Consider the following 22,703-nt stretch of genomic DNA (forward strand, 5'->3'; position numbering starts at 1 on the left):
TGTCACGTGCTTACCCCTTTTAGTGTAAGAATGCAAGTTTACCCCTTTTAGTCTAAGAATGTAAGTCTTTGTCTTAAACTTATTGTCGTTTCCATATTTTGGTAAAAGTTTAATGAAATTATTTTTTGTGCAAAAATTAGTAACAAATGGTGATTATTACACTCAATATCCTCCTCATAGGAAGGGGGTGGACTCCTTCATTGCATGGTGATATTGTTTAGTATTTTAGGTTAGCATTAACATTGGTAGGCTCATGGGTGCACTATTTTGGAGGTTTTTGTACCTCTTATTGTCTAGGACTGAAGATGGTAGGTGGCTCCCCAAACTCACCTAGATAAAACTTTTCATTAACTCTTATAAATAAGAAAATTCACCATCTTCTCTTGATAAAATTATGTATATTTAGTTAGATGATAATATTTTATCTCTAATGTTTTTATGCTATTTACTTAAATTTCCTTAAATCATACATAATAAAAAATATTATAAACCTACATATATATTTTTTATATTTTCTTAATTAATATGTATATTTATAAAACACTTTTTATAAATATGTAAGTTACTAAATATACTTAGAAAATCGTATACAAATCAAATAAAGACAAAAAAAAATATTTTTAAAAAAATTGATAAAAAAGCTTGCCCATTACATGATTTAGATTCTAACTTTTCTTGTAAGTTTATTAAAGCATTCACAATCACAAGGAAACAGTCGAAAAACTGTTTGGAGCTGATCATATGGGTGGAGAACAGACCTTACGAAAGACTCTATAGACAGAATGTAAATCAGGTCCTTAGCGGTGCTGGAAATTCAAGACCTTTATACAAAAAGCAAACATAAATGCAAAGAAAAAAGTGAAGCCCAAAAGCACTACAGCTACAACACCCATAAAATCATTATCGAATCCATAATAGTCTGCTAAATACTGATTCAGCGGCGTTCCTGTCTTTTTTCCATCTACCTCTATGAGCTCGGTTATGTCTCCGTACTGTGAAATGATGAGTCCATAAATTGTCCATGATACTGGGCAGATCCAATAATACCAAACCCACCATTTTGGAAGTTTCTGTATCAATACAGAGGAAATCAATACGTTTTTCATGAGGCGACATCTTAAAAGCCAAATAAAAGATGAGATAAATCTTTAGTTTTGAATTTATTGAAGCCATAATAATATGAACATTTTAGAGCATGTATTTGTTTTCCTTATTATTTGAATTTTTTACTAGTGAAAGAAGTTGATTAACCTATTGAAAAAATAATTGATTACCTTTTTAGTAACGTAAAACCCTGAAAACAAAGCGAAGAGAATAAAGAAAAATCCAGAAACAATTGCAGCCGCTTGTGCGTTTGGTGTGATTGAGACACCCATCATCCCATAATAGGTAAAATAGAGAAATGTAATGAAATTGACGAAAAAAAACCACAGGAACTTCTGAACTGTCCATTCGAAACCAATCATGCTATAGAGTACAATGGCATAGACAAGTGTTTCGAAAATGGCGTATGGAATCTCAATGATCACCTGCACGGCCAAGATAAGCTTATTAACAAAGCCATATGTTGCTTAATTGTGAAATGTTCGATAAAGTGTAGAATGTGTTGCAAGATTTCGTGTTAACATAAGAAAAATCCCAAGAAAATTGACTTACTTGTCCCAAAGCATAGGCCATTGCGGAATACATTCCTGCAGCTCTTTCTCTGTAGAAAACAGTTCTCTCCACTGCAACCAAAGGCTGTACTGTTTGACAATTCATTACTCCTATGAACAACACTCCACAATACATGCCCCCTATGATATTAAAGAGGTCTATGTTGTTATCCCTGATGCAAACACATTTGCTGTTAATATCCTTGCAATTTCTTGAGAAGCTAGATTGCCTTTACAAATATACTTAATGTTCATATGTTGTACAACGGTGCACATACCGTTTTCCTCCAACCTTCCAAAATATAGCTCCAAATATCACACCAACCAAAAAACTAGTTAGTATTCTAACGCTGTTGTAACCTGGACTTCTCCAATACGACCAATTTTGCTTCCACAGACAAAATTTAAACTGTCCAAAGAAAGATTGCGAATACTGGGTTGGAAAATAAAGATCTTTTGCACCAGATGTTGGAACAGATAGCTCCTTTACTAATGATATATTCTTCCTGCATCATTAAGGCATCCATCGTCATTTGATTATATTGAAAAATCCATGTGTTACATAGAGGTCCTGAACTGAACTGGCACTTACTCATAGAGAGTTGAGTTCTTGTAGTATTCTGCAAAGTCCATTCCTTGAAAAAGCTCAACAGTAGTAGAGCTAACTTCTAACATCCATGTAGCAGGATTTTGCTTATCCTTTATCTTTGGTACTCCAGCAATAGCCTATAACAAACCATAAAGATAAAATATAAGACCTTGAAGTTATCTCTAATACATTTTATGTTGTTAAAATTCTAAAGACACCACAAATTCATTTCTACGTTTTTCTCATCCATACAAATTGATTTCTATTTGATCTTCATAATTTATCGCTTCTCTACTTAGTCATCTGAACTTTAAGTTCTCTTGTTTATTGTAAGACCTCAATACAATTGTTTTGCTAACTAGTTACCTTTTATTTATTAGATCTCAAATTCTAAAGGATTTATATGGCAAGATATATCGTCTCATATAAATATTTATATTACAATTTTTTAACAATTTAATGTACTTGTGAATTTTAAATTCCACTTGTGTTCCTCAACCGTTGATTCAATAGTATTCTCTCTTATACGAGATTTTATCTTCGATAACTTTAATAACAAAGTTAATTTAGTTTACTTACACCTATTTAAAAGTGCTCTAACATAGATGAACTCACCTCAAAATACTCAACAACGTCTCCAGAGTTTTGACCCAAGGGTCCTGAATAGATGACTTGACCACCTCTCTTCATTAGGAGCAACTGCACCGCAAATGGACCCGTTATCGATATCTAAGTATAATTAAAAATAGAAAAAAAGCGTCAAACAATCATTTCAGACTTTTTCTACCTCATCGAAAGATTCAAAAATGTCAATGCTAGGCTGGTGGATGGTACAGACAATGGTTCTTCCTGTATTAACTGTATTGCGTACAGTTCTCATGACAATAGCTGCTGATCTGGCATCTAGTCCTGAAGTTGGTTCATCCATGAAAATAACAGATGGATTGGCAACAAGCTCCACAGCAATTGTTAACCTTTTTCTTTGTTCTATTGACAAACCAGTTACACCAGGAAGACCCACCAATGCATCCCTTAAACCATCTAATTCTACCAGCTCCATAACCTCATCTACAAAGGCCTGTGGTAGTTCAAATGAGTCGATTCAGTGAGGGCTAAAGAACCGAATCATATCAAACCATGCAAGGATTGAAAATGCAAAACAAAATTTGAGCTTGGGACTTACAGTTTTGGTGTTGTTATCATCCTCTTTTGGAAGACGAAGAAATGCAGAATATAGTAAGGACTCTCTCACTGTCACTTGTGGAGAATGAATATCATTCTGCTCACAATAACCAGAGATACGAGCAAACGTTTCTTGCTTTTTGGGAAATCCAGAGATTCTAATATCTCCTTCAATATATCCTCCTGTTTTCCTTCCAGCCAAAACATCCATGAGTGTCGTCTTTCCAGCCCCACTAACCCCCATCAACGCAGTGAGAACTCCTGGCCTAAACGCCCCTGTTACATTACAAAGTAATTGAAGTTTATCCTCTGTTTCTCCGTGTTCTTTCATTTCCTGCAGAAGGTTCAATGGCAAAAGGTCAAATATTACTCAATATGAACCATCTTATCCATTAATTTAGGGATACATAAACAGATTTAGATACCTATAAATACTCAAATCAATGTTTCAAAACTCAAGCAAATACAGATAATTATCAACTTAATAAGTGGAGTAGAAGAGTTAAACGCGGGTTGTACCGGAGGCATGTCAACGAAGTAATTGACATTAGTAAAAGACATTGTCAATGGTTGGAAAGGAAGGACCATTCCTCGTTTTTCCAAACCACCCGTTTCTACATCGAAATCTGTTGAACTGATTCCTGTTTTGATTGACCGCCTGTTCATCTGATGCATCTGCATTTCTTCTGCATAAGCAAACACTGTTGAGCAAACCGGGAGAGATAAGATTTTACCTTGAAAGAAATATATAAATGCTGTACAAGGCAAATAAGAAAATCAGATTCTTTTATATTGCTTATCTTCTAGTTTTGAAGTTTCAAAATGCCAGATCATTTCTTAAAAGAGAAAAGTTAAAAACGTCTTACTTGTGCCTTTTCCATTTTTGTTGGGAGATGTTTTAGGTGGTCCTTTTTTAGATTTTGATTGACCACGCTGGGGCTCTTGGCCTTGTGCGAGCTTGTCTTTTGGTATTACAACCTGATGCTTGCCAAGAGCTTCTCAACACAAAAATCATTCTTAGCATGCAGAAAGGCCCAAATTTTGAATTGATTAAAAAAAAGGTATAGAATAGTGAGTGAACTCACGATTTAGATATGTAAGCGAAATTGTGAATAAAAAATTGAAGAGCACTAAAAACCCCAACAAAGCAGCAGCTCCTATCCAATACCAGTACGCTTCGCGCTTGATGTTACGCCTTTCAAGTACACCAAGGGCCAGGTTTGGTGAAGATTCTGTAGTCTGTAATTCAATATAAACCCAAAATCAACGAACTAATTTGAAAAATCCAAAAAGTAAATAACTAGTTAAGCTTTTCTTTTAATTACTAGTAACAGCTTCGTATTATAATCAATGCACGGCCGATTATGTTTACTGTCCCTTTGCATTCACCTCTTGAGTTGCTAATTTGTTATTCGTACAACTAAATTGCTACAGCATTTAATATATAATTAGATTAGTCTTTATCGATTGAAACTTACTTTATTCCATCTGGGATCAAGCATCTCATTCAAAACAATGGAAGTTTGCGCATACAATAGCGGAGAGCACCAATACCCCCATGCCAACCACTTGGGAATGCTATCTGCAGAGAAAATAAAATGTTCAAGAGAGATTGGGCAAACATTTTTCTTATTTTAGTAAGTTTGAGAAGGATGACGTACCTTTGGTGATAATGAATCCTCCAAGCAGTAAAATTACTATTAAAGTGAGTGATCCTCCGCTATTGGATACAGTCGTTGATCTACAAAGTCCTGCTAGAAATCTGAATAGGGAAGATGACATCTGATGTAGCAGAAATAGTATAAGGAATTGCCTGAAAAACCTGTATTGCCAGCGACACTATTAAATGTAAATATTCTGAAAAATACATTCTCACAAAGATAAAGACCCTAAAATTATTTTCAACTCAGTGGATACTTCTCATGAAACTTCCACTCTCCTAGAAGGAAGTTCTAAAAAAGATATTAGTAAAATGAAAACAGAGAGTGGTTAAGACTTGAGAGTGCTCAGCTATCAATGTTAATTCAATCTCCAACCCTACCTGACAACATCAGGAGCAAATCCCATTCCATAGTACGTCATGGCAACCCAAACACCTGATTCCAGAAATGATATTGGAATACTCAGCAATAAGGAGGAAAGAGAGAAAGCCCATGGAGGATATAGTAGAAGGTCTCGTTGTTTATAAAATACTGGTAGTCTAGCAATTGTGAATGGAAGCTCAGACATGCCATTGAACATATTTGTAATGATGTTAAAAAACATAGCATTAAGATAGGAATTTGCATCGTCTTCATTTCGTTGGTGCATTCGTGTTCTGAAGAATACTGTGGTTCCTACAAATGCTGTGAAAATAATCTGCATAATAAACAACTTTAATGAGGCCTATTTACAGTAAGATTGAGTCATTATAGTATAGAGCTTCTCAGTGCACATAAAGGCTTACTTGTACAGTCTTGAATATGTAGATGGGGGCATTGCGTTTGAGAAGGAGCCATTCTTTAGCAAAGCAGATTTTGAAGATCTCCATATTAGAAATTAGGTGTTTAGTAAATACCAGAGATTTTTTATGGCTAGTAAGCTTGTCGTATCGTACAGATAATTTTTTGGAGAGTTTTCTGCCTACCCGAAAACTCTTGTACATATCCACAAATTCCTTCACAGAGATATAATGATATGGTTTACTCCTGTCAGCCCAATATTGCTCTTGATCTTTCTTTGAAGTCACCTGCAAATCATAACCCAGTCACGTGTGCATTTTGGAAAAATACAATGAAGGTGAATATTATGCGATAAAAAATAGTGTGGTGCCTGGTAATGATTTATATGCTCGGAAAATGAGGGCGGTGTTCGTTGTTTTTGGGTGGCGCTGTTTCAGCATTATGCCCTGCAGAATCGATGGACTCTCAGGGAGACTTCCTTAGGTCGTTAAAGGGAATGTGGTCTTCCACTAGTATTACCATAGCTTAAACTTAAGTAATACCCACGCTTGAGAAGAAACTATACAAGCTGTTTACCTCTCTTTTAAAAGATTGAATTGCCAAATAGATAATAACTGTTAAAAAAGATTATCAAAATTATACACCTTTAGAATTTTACTAATCGCACAACAAAATTAGGAAAATAAAAATCCAATCTAGACAACAGTAAGTTAAAATTGATTATACAAGGATTTCAAAAATTTGTTTACCTCCTGCAAGTAATCTGCAGCACCCTTTCTTTCGGGGCATCTGAATCCACAGCTTTCGAAAAATTCAAGCACGTGTTTTCTGGCCCCGTGGTAGACAACTTGTCCTTCTGAAAGAAGTATTATGTCGTCAAACAATTCATATGTTTCTGGTGCAGGCTGAAGCAAAGACATGAGAATAGTTGCATTCATATGGGAACAAAATTGCTGCAGGCATTTAACAATTTGATACGTTGTAGAACTGTCCAGGCCCGTGGAAATGTCATCCATAAAAAGAGTAGTTTTCGGTCCAACAATTATCTCGCCTACAGCCAGACAAAAGAATCATTTACAAATTTTACAGTCGGCCCATAAAAGCGTGGGAAAAAATAGCATTTGAATGCATTATTTAATATCTATACCAGTTGTAAGACGTTTCTTCTGTCCACCCGAAATTCCTCTAATCATTTCATCTCCTGCTATTGTATCCGCACATATGTCTAAACCAAGAATCTGTTTCCAAATTGGAGTTAGTCAAGTCATTCTTCGATATATTTCCTCACAAAATGATATTTCTGTTACAGCAAGAAATTATAGGCTTTTCAATAAAGAAAAAGAAGGGAAAAGATGAATTTAAGTGATCTCTACTCATGAAGAATTAGTTTTGTTTGGAATTCCAAGACAAGAATACTCGTATTGAATTTGGTAGTACATGCAAAAAAAAATTATATTTACTTTTCTTGTTTCTATAATGCAACCTCATGATGAAAAACTCACCCACCTTCAGAGCGTAATCTGTTTGAAGGTTATTTTCTATATCTTCCACACATGTTGCCTGCAATCTCAACGTAGTATTATTAATATCAATATTGTAGATCTACCCTCGTCAAATACTAACCTTAAACCTTGAAAAATATGAAAATGCCAAGGAACTTTAGTATGCCTAGTTTTTGGATATAAGTGTTTAAATATATTTTGGATGCACTTGTTGGATAACTTAGGACGATATAGAAGAAGTTAATTTTCGGTTGTTTTTCTACAACTCAAATATTTGTCTTGATCAATAATAATATCCCTAACAAAGACTACGGAAAGAGAATAGGAAAAGCTCACTTTCATGAAAAGATCTACTTCAGGATCTGGCAAAATTCCAGCTTCTTTCTCCCTTTTATCCAGCTCGGAGAGCATTTCTATTAACATAGTCAATACAACAAAAGTATCAGTTGCGACTAAAAAGATAAAATGCAGGTGACTCTAAATTTAGGAAATGTCTTGTTTCATACCATATTTACTACCAACACCCTGACACTTTGCAGAGAAATTCATTGTCTCTCTAACAGTCATCACCCCTACATGCAGATCATTTTGACTTATATAGGCAGATGTCTTCTGAGGGACAAACTCGTCCATTGAATGCCCATTGTAAGTTATGGAACCGGTCGCCTGTTGTTATTATAATTGTGTAAGTAGAAAATCCAAAATTGTAGTATAATTTAAACTCCTGTAAATTACGTGAATGGTAGAATTTGTTCTGACCTTGAGTTCCTTGTCCAATCTTCCTGCCAAAGCTAAAAGTAGAGTAGACTTTCCAGATCCAGGCTGGCCTAATAACAAGGTAAGTCTGCAACAGATACATCCGGTCTGATCACAATCGCTGAAATTTCTAAATAGATCTGTATGTCAGGCTATAATGTTTTGAAAGATCTTAAGCAAATTTTACCTGGATGGCTTTATGATCCCGCAAACGTCGTTAAGAATAGTTAGTTTTGTCTTCTTAGTCGATGATAATCCAACCATTCCCAACATGCCCTGCATTCATTCATTGTCCAATCCTAAATTGTCAACCACTAATTAAATCCTTTTCCGAGAACTAAATACCATTGACATTCAAAAATCTAGGAACATGAAAAACAGCGATAGCCAGTCCTCAGCTGAGCTTTTCTGCCTTAGAAAAGCTCAGGCAGAAAAGCTCATTATGAATAGGAAATAAGCAATATTGTATGTTTCTTAAAATTTTGAACTATAATAGACATGGGTTTTATTTAGAAACAACTATAATAAAATCATATAAACATTTCAGTGTATTCTCCACCAATTTGATTAAAATCTATTCTTTAGTTCTATATTGCACTTTCTATTACATGGGTTATGTTTTTTAATATGTGACTTATCATATGATAATATTTATAATCTTCTATGAAAATGAAAATAAACTAGCAATCACATTTTGGTGTGCAATAGGTACATTGAAGAGGTGGGAAAGATCAATTAGGAAAAAATTTAGTCAACTTTTTGCATGTGTTTGTGTAGTACATGAGGTCAATTGGTAGGGCATTTGGCAAATGATGTTTGTTAAAAAAAAAGTTCTGAATGGAGAAGTGATAGCTTCAAGTCAACTATGCATCCACTTACAAGGATCCTCAAACACAATTGAAACAAAACCTCTAAATGAAGAAGATAATCAAGATCCATTACCAGTACACTCATGTTATGTTTACAATAGTATTACTTCATGAAAACTACAACTAGCAAGTGCACCTTGGTGTGCAATGGGTATGCCGAAAGAGGTGAATTAGGAAAAACATTAGTCAATTTTTTTTGCATATAATTGGGCAATACATGAGGTCACTTGGTAGGTCATAATGTTGTTTGTGTAACAAAGTTCTCATTAGACAAGTGATAGCTTCAAATTAACTATGTATCCACTTACAACGATCCAATCATAATTGAAACAAAACCTTTAAATCGAGAAGAAAAACAAGTTTCATTACCGACAAAATATGGTGAGAGCAAGAGAGAGGTTGAGATAGTGCTAGAAGGAGGGAGAGATACAAGGGGGACGAGCGAGAGAGAGATGGGTAAAGAGATAAAGATAGAGATAGAGAAGAAGAAGAAGAAGAAGATAGAGATATAAATAGAGTTAGAGACAAAGATGGAGAATAAGGAGACGAATATGGAGAGGAGGAGAGATATATGTAGAGATAAAAGGGAGAGGGGAGAAGAATTGATAAAGATGAAAAAGAAAAATAAAAAGAGAGAAAGGGAGAGATTAAAAAGATAGAGATAGTAAGTGATATATAAAGAGGAAGAGATATAGTGGTAGAGATATATAAATATAACTCGACAAAGATAGAGGGATGATGAAAGAAGTGATAGAGAGAGATAGATATAGAGAGGGAAACAAATATGGACATATAAAGGTCTAAAAAGAGAGAGGACAGAGAGAGAGGGAGAGAGATGAATGGATAAAAGGAGGCATGTCTAGAGATCTATAAGGGAGAGAGGAAGATATAGGTAGAGATGAAGATAGAGTGAGAGAGGAAGAGGGAAAATGGATAGAGAGAGATTTGTAATGGAAGAGAGAGAGAGATACAGATAAATAGATGGTGAGATAGAGTGAGAGATAGATATCTAAGGACATATAGAGAGAGGGGCAGAGGGAGAGAGATAAAGAGATTGATAAACAAAGAGATCTAGGGATAAACAAATAGAGATGGAAAGAGGGCGAGAGAAATATGGGAGATAGAGGGAGAGATGCACATATATTGGAAGAGAAATAGAGAGATGTAGAGATATACATGAAGAGAAAGAGAGAGACAGATAGAGATAAAGAGATAGATAGGGAGAGAGGGAGTGAATGAAGAAGAGAGAGATGGGGAGAAATAGAGAGTAGGGGAAGATAGAGAGAGGGAGGTCTAGGGAAGAGAGAGAGAGAGAGAGAGAGAGAGAGAGAGAGAGAGAGAGAGAGAGAGAGAGAGAGAGAGAGAGAGAGAGAGAGAGAGAGAGAGAGAGAGAGAGAGAGAGAGAGAGAAGAGGGCAACAAAGACAAGTAATAGACAAAAACGTTTAGACCTTAGAAATAGGGAGTGATAAGGAGGAGGGAAAATAGAGAGATAAAATGATAGAGATAGGAAGTAAGAAATAAGGACTCTATGCGTATACATATTAGAAAGAGTAGAGATATAAAAAGAGGGCGCGATGGGGAGAGAGGAAGAGATAAGATAGGAAGAGGGAGAGAAGGATGTATAGGGATAGAAATATATGGAGACAGGGATAGAAAGATATGGAGATAGGGATAGAAAGGAGAGAGAGAGAATAGATAATTTGTAAAATATAAAGGTGGTGAGAGAGAGAGGAAGAGATGGAAGGAGATAGAAAGATGGCAACAATGAAAGAGGGGGAGATAGGAAATGATTGGATATAGAGAAAGAGAGTAGGAGAGATGAAGGAAGAATAGTTTATAAGATCTAGAGATAGAGATAGAGATAGAAAGGGAGAGGGAGAAATAGAAAGTATGTTTTTGTGTGAGTGAGAGAGATATAGAGATAGAGATAGGGAAGGAGAAATATGGAATGTGTGTGAGTGAAAGAGATATAGATAGAGGGAGAAAAACATATAAATAGATATAGTGAGGGAGAGATGGAGAAAGAGGATATAGAAGTAGAGATATATAAAAAGAGGGAGTGAGAGGGAGAGGGAGAGATACATAGATAGATATAGTGGGAATGATAGATGGGACAAAGAGAGAGATACAAGGAGAGGTAAGGAGCTATAGATAGCTCGAAGAGAGATATAGATGGAGATAATAATCAAACGACATGTTACCCTTAGTATAACTCTTCGAGGACACATCTATCTATAAATTACTGGGATGAAATGACTAATCAATACTTAGTTTCTGTCTCTTGCTCTCTTGTTCTAAACATCTAATTTAGGTTTTAAGTTGGAATTTATTTTATTATATAAATTAAAATAAATTTCAAATATTTAATTACTCTACAATAAACAAAATTTTAATAACACAAAAATACAAGTTAGATTAATTCTAATATCTTTTAATTATTATTTGTAATTCGAAGAAGATATAAATAATTAAAATTAAATTTTAACTTAATAAATAAATAATCTTGAAAAAAGAAAAGTAGAAGAATTAAAATAAATTAAAAATAGAATGTCTAGTAAAAGAAGGTAACATTAAAAATTTTCTCATAAAAGAAAATAGTAATAATATAAATATTTTAATTCGAAATATGATTATTATACAATAACTAGCTTTTTTTGACAAGAGAAATAATTAAAGATGAATTAGAATAAAGCTAGTTACCTTTTTTTAAATTATTTTTTTGTAGAAACTTAATAATATATTTATTTTCCTACATTTAAGTATCTGGTTGTGATCAATTCTATAGTCTTGCATCCTTCTCCTCAAATTTGAATCGTTGATTTGTGAGTGAAAAATTTCATATAGGGTATGCCTTCTGCATAATAATAATAAAATGGACATATCTCTCTTTTAAAATAAAAATCTAATATTAGATCAATAACAACTTTAAAAAAGTTACTTAAGCAAAAATTAAAATAACAATGTAATAATTTTCTAATTTGTTGAAAAAGAGAAATAAATTTTCTAAATTTTTAATAAGAAATTAGAAACACAACAAATATTGTGATAATGGCAAGAGAGATTTATGGTTGTCAAAAGATGAAAGTTTAATTTAAAAAATATGACAATTTTGAACTTTATCCACAATTTTCTATAAAATAGGAAATTTATCAAATTTTGTTTTTTTTATATAATTTTATAAATATAAAACTTTTTCAAAAAATTATAAGTAAATAGAATATATTTTAATCTATGATATTTGTTAAATGTTTTTAAAAATGAAAATATAAATGATTTTTTTAGTTTTAGAGTATTTTAAATATTATCTTATATATTTTTCAATATCAATATAGAGAATTATTTTTCAACTTAATAATAAATATAATATTTTATAATATTTATTAGAGAAATACATAAAAATTTTAGATTATAATGTTTTTTCTTTTTTAAGATATTTTAAATATTAGGTCATTATTATATTTTAATATCAAGTTAGAAAGTTATTTTTGAAATGATCTAATTTAATATGAATATAGAAAGAATATTTTAATTCAATAGTTAATTTAAGAATTTTGTTTTGTATGCAAGTTCTTTTATCATTTTAACATATTTATTAGGGAAATACATACTAATTTACAATATTTAATATCAATTTAGAATTGAATTCATGAAGTTTTGACAGTCTACGTTGCCAACATTTTGAATCAAATACCATGATCCATATTCCGCTCTCTTGCTCTTTCACTTGCTTTATTACCTTGATGATGGATCATGGTGTTTGATCCGAAATGTTAGCAACGTAAAAATCTACACAGTTGAATCCGAAAGAATAACAAACAAACCAATTTAAAAATTTATAATTGAAATAACTTGATGACTCTAGACATTGCAATTGTCTTGCAAGTCTGTCCATAAATATAAACCAATGTTCAAATCTACACGGTTGAATCCGAAAGAATAACAAACAAATCAATTTAAAAATTTATAATTGAAATAACTTGATGACTCTAGACATTGCAATCGTCTTGCAAGTCTGTCTATAAATATAAACCAATGTTCCACGAACGTTAAGCACGAGGAATGATGACTCTAGAGATTGCAATTGTCTTGTAAATCTGTCCATAATTATAAACCAATGTTCCACAGACGTAAGTTTTGGAGACAGGGGACGTGGGCCTGGAGGGAGATGCGTCCCCGTGGAACAATGATGTAAAATCACATAAATTAATTATGAATCACGATTTAATAAAAAAAATCACAAAATAAAAAACAAAACACATGATGAATTGAATGTGAGCCTTCTTAAGCTTCTTGAACCTCTAGAGATAGCAAGCTCTGCTGCCTATCTATGATGGATTAACTTTACTGAAATCTAACTTACCTCTAAGAAGTTCTTGGCTGAGTTCGTAAGTGTGGGAAGTGCTCTCCCACCAACTAAGCACTCGGCATTTACTGTCAGATTTTCGAACCGAACTTCTACAGTTGGGATCCTCATCCCTACTCTGTACATCATCATAAACATTTGTTAATCAGAAATATATCATTGTTAAGAGATTTTCACAATTCATCATACAAAAAGAACAGCATTTTTTAAATTTAATTGCATTCAATATTTTAAAATGTATTAAAAATACATCCGCAAACTAAAAAGAAGTTGGTCATCTTATGTATTAATAACTACATATTTGTTCGTCTTAGTAGTCTCACTGCTCGCACGAGTTATTTCTTATGCATCTGTTTGACGATTATGTATCGATAACGAGCCTATCCCATTTTTTAACAAAACAATTGAATAGTAACACTGAGCAAAAACAATTCACATGTGTTATTTCAAAGTTCCAGTGTCTGTAAAACCCACCTATCTATACGAGCTCTCAATTTTCTCAAGAACTGATCATTATCTTCTTCCACCACCTTGAAAACTTTCTCAATAAACTTCTGTCTTTGCTTGATTCCCATGTTCCGAACATCAACTTCTCTGATAATTTCCTTACGATGGCCTTCACCATCTTCACTAAAACTCTCAAACATGAGACCAGTTCTCAAACGGTGAAATGCTGGCAGCTGCTCAAGAGCTGCCATTTTTAAGGCAGCTTCATCATCCTCCACATCTCTTCTCTCAAATGGACTTGATCTGCCAGAAATACTCAATGGACTTGCCATTCCCCACATTCTGCTATTTGGGCTTCTCATTGCTCTGCTAATTTCTAATGATGCCATCCTTCTGAATTCAAATCTACTCTGTACCATGCAAGTTAATAATTAAACCATCTCCTTCCTATATAGCTACTCATGCTCTGTAACAATCGAAGAATAGAGAATTGCATGGTAGGAATCTCTAATCTCATTTCGGCACTTGTTTTATTTTACAGGAGGCATATTCGTAATCTTCCTCAAATTCTTAAGCTAAGATTTCATCAGTTTTCTACTTTGTATTTTATACTTGTCTTCTCCATAAAAATGTATACGATCAGAACATCAAAATGTTCAATTGTTTGGTTACAGGGTAACTTTTAATTTTTCTGCTCCATATAAATTAAATTTTGGGGATGTTTTTCTCCATTACAAACATAAATCAGAGATCCTTCTCAATATAAAATAATAATAATATAAATGGAAGCTGTTACTGCTCCTCCTCTGTTGATCATTCTTTTATTTGGACTTTCGTTTAATCCCGTGGCATTTGTTTTTTCTGTCTTGGTTTCAGCTAAACAATCTTAGGATTTTTCAGACTAAATGTTTTATCAATAGAGTGATGTATACATTTTAATAAATAATTTTATTTATAATTTTTCACTTATTATCAATTTGAATCATTCTCTTTTGTTTGAGAATTTGTTTATAAAAATGAATACAACCTTATTATAATAATGTATGTATTTGTTGATGTCATTACTATTAATTAAGTTGTTAGTAATCTTAAGAAAATGTGTAATTTCATTTTCAAAGTGTTTTTGAGTTTATTGCCTCCTTTCTAATAAATATTTATTAGATGTTTTATCAAATTTGTAATTGTTTGTACTTAATTTGTACAATAGAAAAATATAACTTGAAATGTGATAGAAATATATTGATGTCTCATTTCAAGAGGGAAACCTCCTAATCCATACCTCCAATAGTCTTCAATAATAAGACAATACTCAACATGATGATAATTAGCCACTAACTTCTATATATATATATATATAACAATGTCTTGGCCAATGATCGAGACCAACTTAGGTACTTAAGAGTAACTTCTAGGATGAGCTAAACACATATACATGATTATAATAATGATTATGTAACTTATGTAAGAAAAAAACCAATATATACTATAGGGTTACGACATAATATTCTCTTCTCAAGTTACAATAGTGTTGTCCTCAATGCTAATTGATTGTGGATGCGTTGATTTATATTATAAAATATATTTTTTAATAAATAATTATTTATAAATTTTGACTTAAGTTTTTAATATTAAAATTGATTGTGTATTATCAATTTGAATCATTCTCTTTTGTTTGAAAATTTGTTTAAAAAAATTAAATACAATAAACATTTATAATGTAGGCATTTATAGATGTCATTACTATTAAATGTGTTGTTAGAAATGATTGATACTAAGAAAATGTGCAATTTCATTCTCAAAGTATTTCATGAGTTAATCAAATTTCTAATGATCAGCTCATGAAATACTTTGATAATGAAATTGCACATTTTCTTAAGATCAGACATTTCTAACAACTCATTTAATAGTAATGACATCAATAAATACATACATTATGAATGTGGTTGTATTTATTTTTATAAACAAATTCTCAAATAAGAGAGAATAATTCAAACTGATCATTACACAATAAATTATATAATAAAAAAATGTAAGTCAAAATTTATAATTAAAATTATTTATCAAAAAATATATTTTATGATATAAATTTATATAAAACACCATTCTATTGGTAAAATATTTAGTTTGAAATATTTATTGGATATTGTATTAAATTTGTACTTAGTTTGTATTAAAACAACTTGTACAATAGAAAAATGTAACAAAAAATGTGATAGAAATATATTGTTTTGTCATTTCAAGAGGGCCACCTCCTAATCCATACCTCCAATAGTCTTCAATAATAACACAATACTAAACATGATGATAATTACCAATTGACTCCTATATATACCTTATTATGTCTTGGTCGTCATCCAGGCCAACTTGGAATGCCTTATTTCTATTTGCCACTTTTTGTGAAGACTACAAAGAAAAACTATTAGTGGATAATACAACCTCCATATATATTGTGATGTCCCCACTTTGAAAGAGAATTTATTGAATAATAATAATAATAAAATTAAAATTCGCAAGAATAAAAATAAAAATAAAATGTAAAAGATTATAATTAAATATAATCAAGTTAATGAATGATCAAAAGACATGGAATGAAAAGTTGTGTCTCCCTCAAACATGAGATATAAAAGGGAGAAGAGTACCTCATTTGAGGGGGGATAATTTGAAAACCAAGAAGTGCATATTTGGTTGTGAAAGGTTGTGTCCCTCTGAAATGACAAAAATAATGAAGAGTTGCACTGTTTCAAACGGTGCTAATGGTGAAAGGGTGTGTCTCTTTCCAAAGAGCATACATGAAGAAGAGGTATGACCTCTCCCTCTCATTAAGTCATACAAAGGAAATGAATCAAAAGCCTCCAGGGTATCACCATCGATCAGATCATATCATAATTGTTATTAAGTTACAGGCAGAAACATCCTTGTTTTTGGTGGTATGCATAGGGATGTGCTTAATATATGACGCCTGATTACATTTTTATGTAGGGGTAAAAGCACAATGTTATGTCACACTTTTATAAAGGAAGTGGCCAACACAACTAAAATTGTTTAATTTTGACCGCATAAAAGTGACATTTCTAAATTGAATTTCAAAATAATGTAAACTGATCAAATATAAAAATATTAATGAAATTTATGTCTGTTATTTTTCAAAAAAAAATTGTCATTTGTTTTATATATTCAAAAACAAATTTTTTATTGCTGAAAATTAGAGGTTCTAGTCGGCGTCACCAAACAAAATGAAAACGAACTTATTTGTTCTCTGATTTTAATTTTCCAAATAGAGGACATATATATTTAGTGTTAAAAAAAATAAAATTAATTTTTGATGTATATTTTTCTCGTAATAATATTTTAAAGTCCAACATAGTTGAATTTGGTAGTTTTCATTCAATGTCACCTTTTGTCTACTAAATTTATGATTATAAAAAAAAAATTATACCCATTTGGAGAAGATTCTTTCATCTAATGAAAAATATACATTTTCAAAATTTTTTAATATCATTTAACATTTTAAATTTTTTTTTCTAATCAGCTTCTTTTTGAGCTTAAAAACCTATTCACAATGTTTAATTAATGGAAAATATTAAAATTAATCAAAAAACACTAAAAAAATTATGTCTAGATTCGTGACTTCGAGCTCTACAAAAGGGTATTTTTTGTTTTTTGTAAAAAAATATTCTACCTGAAGAAAAATTGAGCAGAAGTGAAAAGTTATAGAAATAAAGACAAAATGGGTGATTTGGTTGCCACATCACCTGCCACATAGGTGAGTTTGGCCGAACTCTATCTGGTCGAACTGAGTTCCGACCAAACTATTTTGAATTTTCTTGAAAATTCTAAGCTCAACGCTCACAAAAAGCAGGATAATGTAGCCAAGAGTTCGACCGAACTCTTGGAGCCATTTAGGCGTCACACCAGCGACACGAGGCACCACGTGGATGGGTGGTAGTTCGGTTGGACTACCCCTAGTTAGCCCAAGTGCGACACAACTTCACACTTTTTCCCATAGTATTTAATAGTAACATTAGTATAGATTGTCATATCCCTGCCATGACACTAGACCAAAACAATAAACAAATCTTAACCGTAATATGAAATTATCTTATGCAAGTAAGACTTCACAATTTCATTGATCGTAGAACATGCTACAATTATCTATCCTCAATAGTCAGAGATATTGCAGGGCATATATGATTTAAGATTTGATATGTAGTAAATAATATTTATATGAAAGAACCGATCCTCTTCTCTTCTAGTAGCGATCTTCTCTAGGAAGGAATGAGGGATTAGTTAGAATAAACAATGATACATTAAAAAGAGCGATTATATCATGAAAAGACATAAAGTTAGTAGCAAAGGAACACATCCCATTCCAATGGTCACCACTTTGAAGGAAGGTTGTAACTCTCCAAGCCCGATGGAGGATTATAAGAAGACAACAACCATGTATTCAAGGCATCATCAGGTGAGATGAGATTTGGCATTTATAAGAAAGTAAATATACAACAATTCAATTCTATATAGTTGTTGTGGTATGAGTTTCCCATACATTAACACGATGAATACTATTTATATTTGCATACTATTTATTGATAACATATTATTATTTATGATCAATATTGTAGTGGTAATTAATTATTTATCAATGCTTAAGTATCGCATTGGTGTTTGGGGATCGAATAATCTCAAAAAAGAGGAGCATAAAGAGCATATCGAAACTACAACTATCAAGGAGATACGACAATACTCTGGGTTTTTTCTATTAAAGAGACAAAGATATTCCCTCTCTAATCCACCCTTTATAGTTAAGAATTACAACCTATTGTAGACTAGGGTATTTTATAAAAGGGGACATTACATATATCCCTCTAGCTGCCATGTACTATGATACCAATTTTTCAAGAAAGACAAAGTAGATCTAAAAGCCACAAATTTACAAGTTAATGCATGCTTCGATAAATAAAGAACATTTATGATGACTCTTGGATGAATAACCATAATGGGTCATTCCACACTCTTTTGTAAACATGCATTTGATCTAGAACAATTCTCCATTACGTGATTTGATGGTACCCACATTGTTGTAGGTTCCCCAAACCTAACCAAATTGGAGACAACAAATGGAGAAGGGAATTTGTGTTGCTAAAAGTAATCCACACAATCTTCGCAAGGGCTTGAAATCTCTTGCTATCGTTATTAAGATCTATGTTGTAGGTGCAGTAGTCTATTGTTACAAGAACAAGAATCTCAATTGTAGGAACACTAATCTTAGGCTACAGGGATTTGACAACATAGCACCAATGACAAGATAACCTCGATACTCACACACACATAAATAATTAAATTTCTAGGGTAGTAAGAACTCACAAAAAAATCACCTTTCATAAGAAAAATGTACATTCGTAAAAAAAAGAAAAGTTTTAAGAGATAGTATTTGATTCATTTTGTCTTAGATTGATATTCATTATCACACATTTACTTCCCTTTAGAATCCTAGGCCAAAATTAAGATTTCCCTATTTTTCCTTCCTCTTGAGTGTTGTTCTCTATTTACACCCTACTCTTTTTTTTTCCTTGGTTCCTTTTTCTTCTCTCTATTTTTCACTTTCTTTTTTTTCCCCTCTCACTAAAATCCCTCTAAAACTTGGAAGTTTTTGCATAATCTTGTCTAAATGGTTGCAACACACAAAGTCTCCTCATAAATGCTCAACACCTCATATTTCTTCTCCATTTTTTCTTTATCTTTATTCATTAATATACATATTTTACATACTCCTAAACATAATGCATAATTTACATGACAAAATTCACTACATTAACATGACCCAAGGTCAAACCTTAATCCATTCAAACAACATTTTAAAATGAAAAAATCAAAGCTTGAATCTGAAGCCATTCAAATAAAATCTTTAAATGAAGAAAATCAAAGATTGAACCTTAATCCATTTGAACAACATCTTTAAATGAATATTGATAACAAAAAAAATGTAAACAATTCCAATTATTAGTAAAACCCAAAATGAGTCCTCCCACATTCAAACACATACAGGTCAGCAACCACAAAAATCACCGGAGAAGTTCAAATGATCTTCCAAAAAAAAAATCATAGGGCTGAAATGCAGCGACATCAGAAAACGAGGCGAAGAAAAGAACACAGTGAGTTACATGCTTTGGGTTTTAAGTATTACATTAGGGGTTTACGTTTCAAGTTTAAAGAGCATAGAGAGCACGACACAAGGTAGTTTTTTGGGATCAAGTTAAGTCATAGGGAACACAACATAGGGAATAGAGAACACGTCGGGCACAGGGCACAGGGCACAAATAAGACACGTATAGGGCACACTGAGGACAAACATAGCAATGACAAGAAAAGAGGGACAAATAGACAAAGTTTCAGTGCTTAAGAGGTTTGTCGGCAACTTTCCAAGACAAAAGGGGGTCTGGGTTGTGGGGCCAAACCAAAGGCTATCAAACCCAATAAAGTTACCAGGGATTTTTAAAAATTCGGTCTACTTAAAAACATGGGAGGCCCCACCCAAGCAGGTTAAAATTTGTGGGTCCAAAATAGACAAGGATTCAAGGTGGGGTCTAGAGAAGACCATTGCATGTAAGTTTTGACATATTTCCTTTCTAGTGGTGGATTTTGTGAATATTTCAGTTTGTTTATATGCACTTTTTTCAAATCAAATCATTTCAAATTTCGGGCAACAACAACACAAACAAAAACTGAAAAATAAAACAAACAAACTCTGGCAACTATGTGGATAAACCCATAAAAATCAAAATCAGACAATATGGTGGAAAACATCACAAAGTAGGAGGTGGATCTACTAATAGATTTCTTAGAATATGTAGGGGATGAACACATTGTCTCATTGGAAGAGTTAGAGAAAAGTTATGTGAAGAGGATTGGGAATAATCATACGAGTGTGCCTTAGATAGGAAGTATGATGCCATACACTAGCAAGGAGTCTAGAATCTCATGGATGTGGTCAAAACAACATCCCGAATTTAAAAGGACTTACATTTGTCAATTCCAAGCAATATAAGAGGATTTTATAGCGAAGGCAAGCTGAATTAGCCAGGAAGTTAAGGTGGCTAGGGCATACCAAGTTTATCACTATCTTACCAATGATAGTAAACTTCAACCAAACAACAATCATTCATAAGGTGTAACAAGAGAAAGTAAATGCAGGGATGGAAATGCAAGCGGATCATGAAGTTCAGGTTGGAAGAGCACGCCAACAAGAGCATCAACTCAAGTGTATTGATGGAACAAAACAACAAATAGAAAAAATTGGAGAGGAGATGGAAGATGATTGTAAGATGGACCAATACAGCCCTAATTCAACACCTCTAACTTGTTCCTCAGATGTATACATTCACGAACTGGTGGAATTAAAGAGAAGGATTGAAGGCTTGGAAGCATTGGATCAACTAAAGTATAATAAATGACAAGAGGTAATGGAAACCAATCATAAAATAACTCAAGAAAAAAAGTTCCTTAAAGAGGAAATTGTCAAACTACAAGCTAATATGGAAATAGGGCAGTAAGAAATCATGGCCATGAAGGAGGAACTAAGGTAGATTAAAAATAAAATTTTTCCTACAACAATGGAGGAAAGAGTCACCTCACACCTACAAGAGCTCCAATCAGCAATAGAAAACATAGAGATAAAAGAAGCTAAGTTGAAGGAGCAACTAGAAGAGGCAAAATCGTGGGCACAAGTAACAAAGGGTTCAACAGAGAGTCAAAGGGAACTCATAGAGAAGGAGGTCAGAGTGCAAATAGGGGAAGAAAGACAACGAAAAGATGAGACAACAAATATAATAACAAAAGGTTTGAAGGATTATGGGGAAGGTGAGCATATCGATAGGTTAATAAAATACTTTCTAGCAAACAAGTTGGAGTGGATAAGGCATATTCATCAAGCAAGTAGAATTGGGAGTGTGTCATGAGATGGTAGAAATAGAAATGTAAGAGTACTATTGAAAAGTATTGAGGACAAGAATAAAAGTTTGAGGAACAAAAGGTTTCTCAAAGGAACACGTTTCTTCATAGATGAAGATTTAACACCTTTACAATTAGAAGAGATAAGGAAAGAATATAAAAAAGTCGTAGCAGCAAGAAGTGCAGGTAACGAAGCATAGATGTATAGAGGGAAAGCCCAATTCAACAACAAAACAACACATAGTGGTGGGAATGGGCGTGATTGTCCTCCTCAAAACACATGAGCATGAAGGATGTAGGGTTCCAAACTTTGATGGTTATATAAAGGTATCAGTATGGAATGATCTAACTGAAAGTGGAAAAGGCCATGGAGGAGTAACAATCTTAGTGAAAGATTCTTGGGAAAGAATTATACATGTGGAAAAAGAAGATTCAAATAAATAGTACATGTGGATAAAAATAGAGGATAAAAAGTGCACAATCTCCCTTGCAGCATGATATTTTACTCCTTGTGGCTCAAAATTTTATAAGAAGAGGAAATTAGACAAAGAGGACCTTTATGCAGCCCCAAAAAAAGATATATCAACATATAACCACAAAGGTGAAATCATCTTAATTGGAGACTTTAATGCTAGAACAACCAATAACCAATATCTTTGTTTTAATATTGAGGGAATAGGGGATAATCCTTTATGTTTAGAGAAAGAAGGGAGCCAAAAATGGGAAAGCATGTCTCAAGATGAAAAAGGAGCTATCACACATTATGGGGCAAAATTGCTAGGAGTTTGCAACTTTTATGATCTAATAATATCCAACGGTTTAAAGGCTTGGCTGAGCTTAGAAAATATTACGTGCCACACTTATGTGTAGTGGACTATGTTATAAGCTCAAAGAATCTTGTGACAAGTGTAAAAGATATTGAGGTGAAGGGTCGTCCCATAGAAATGAAA

The 22,703-nt window shown here is 32.8% G+C and overlaps 1 protein-coding gene across 1 annotated transcript; it reads right to left on the reverse strand.

The window, feature by feature from the left end:
• Positions 1 to 797: 797 nt before the first annotated feature.
• Positions 798 to 14,081, reverse strand: LOC131050464 (ABC transporter G family member 29-like). Its single transcript, XM_057984649.2, has 24 exons — positions 13,834 to 14,081; positions 13,357 to 13,477; positions 8,313 to 8,401; positions 8,129 to 8,213; positions 7,876 to 8,035; positions 7,706 to 7,782; positions 7,374 to 7,427; positions 7,015 to 7,105; positions 6,617 to 6,918; positions 5,873 to 6,154; positions 5,468 to 5,784; positions 5,088 to 5,248; positions 4,901 to 5,008; positions 4,512 to 4,658; positions 4,359 to 4,421; positions 3,946 to 4,052; positions 3,428 to 3,760; positions 3,032 to 3,322; positions 2,860 to 2,943; positions 2,248 to 2,381; positions 1,934 to 2,161; positions 1,657 to 1,828; positions 1,275 to 1,529; positions 798 to 1,070 (listed from the first exon to the last, which is right to left on the reverse strand). Exons 1-24 carry the CDS (start codon positions 14,055 to 14,057, stop codon positions 798 to 800), a joined length of 4,158 nt encoding a protein of 1,385 aa, XP_057840632.2. The 5' UTR covers positions 14,058 to 14,081.
• Positions 14,082 to 22,703: the final 8,622 nt, after the last annotated feature.

The sequence above is a fragment of the Cryptomeria japonica genome, chromosome 1, assembly GCF_030272615.1.
Source record: "Cryptomeria japonica chromosome 1, Sugi_1.0, whole genome shotgun sequence".
Lineage (NCBI taxonomy): Eukaryota > Viridiplantae > Streptophyta > Pinopsida > Cupressales > Cupressaceae > Cryptomeria > Cryptomeria japonica.

Bases quoted from the DNA above. Each gene is read 5' to 3' on its own strand.
- LOC131050464 (XM_057984649.2), bottom strand. From the start codon at position 14,057: ATGGCAGCTCTTGAGCAGCTGCCAGCATTTCACCGTTTGAGAACTGGT. The intron at 2,162-2,247 runs GTAAGTGCCAGT...TTAATGATGCAG, and splicing joins AAGAACTCAACTCTCTATGA to GAAGAATATATCATTAGTAA. The intron at 1,829-1,933 runs GTATGTGCACCG...TGTTTGCATCAG, and splicing joins TGGAAGGTTGGAGGAAAACG to GGATAACAACATAGACCTCT.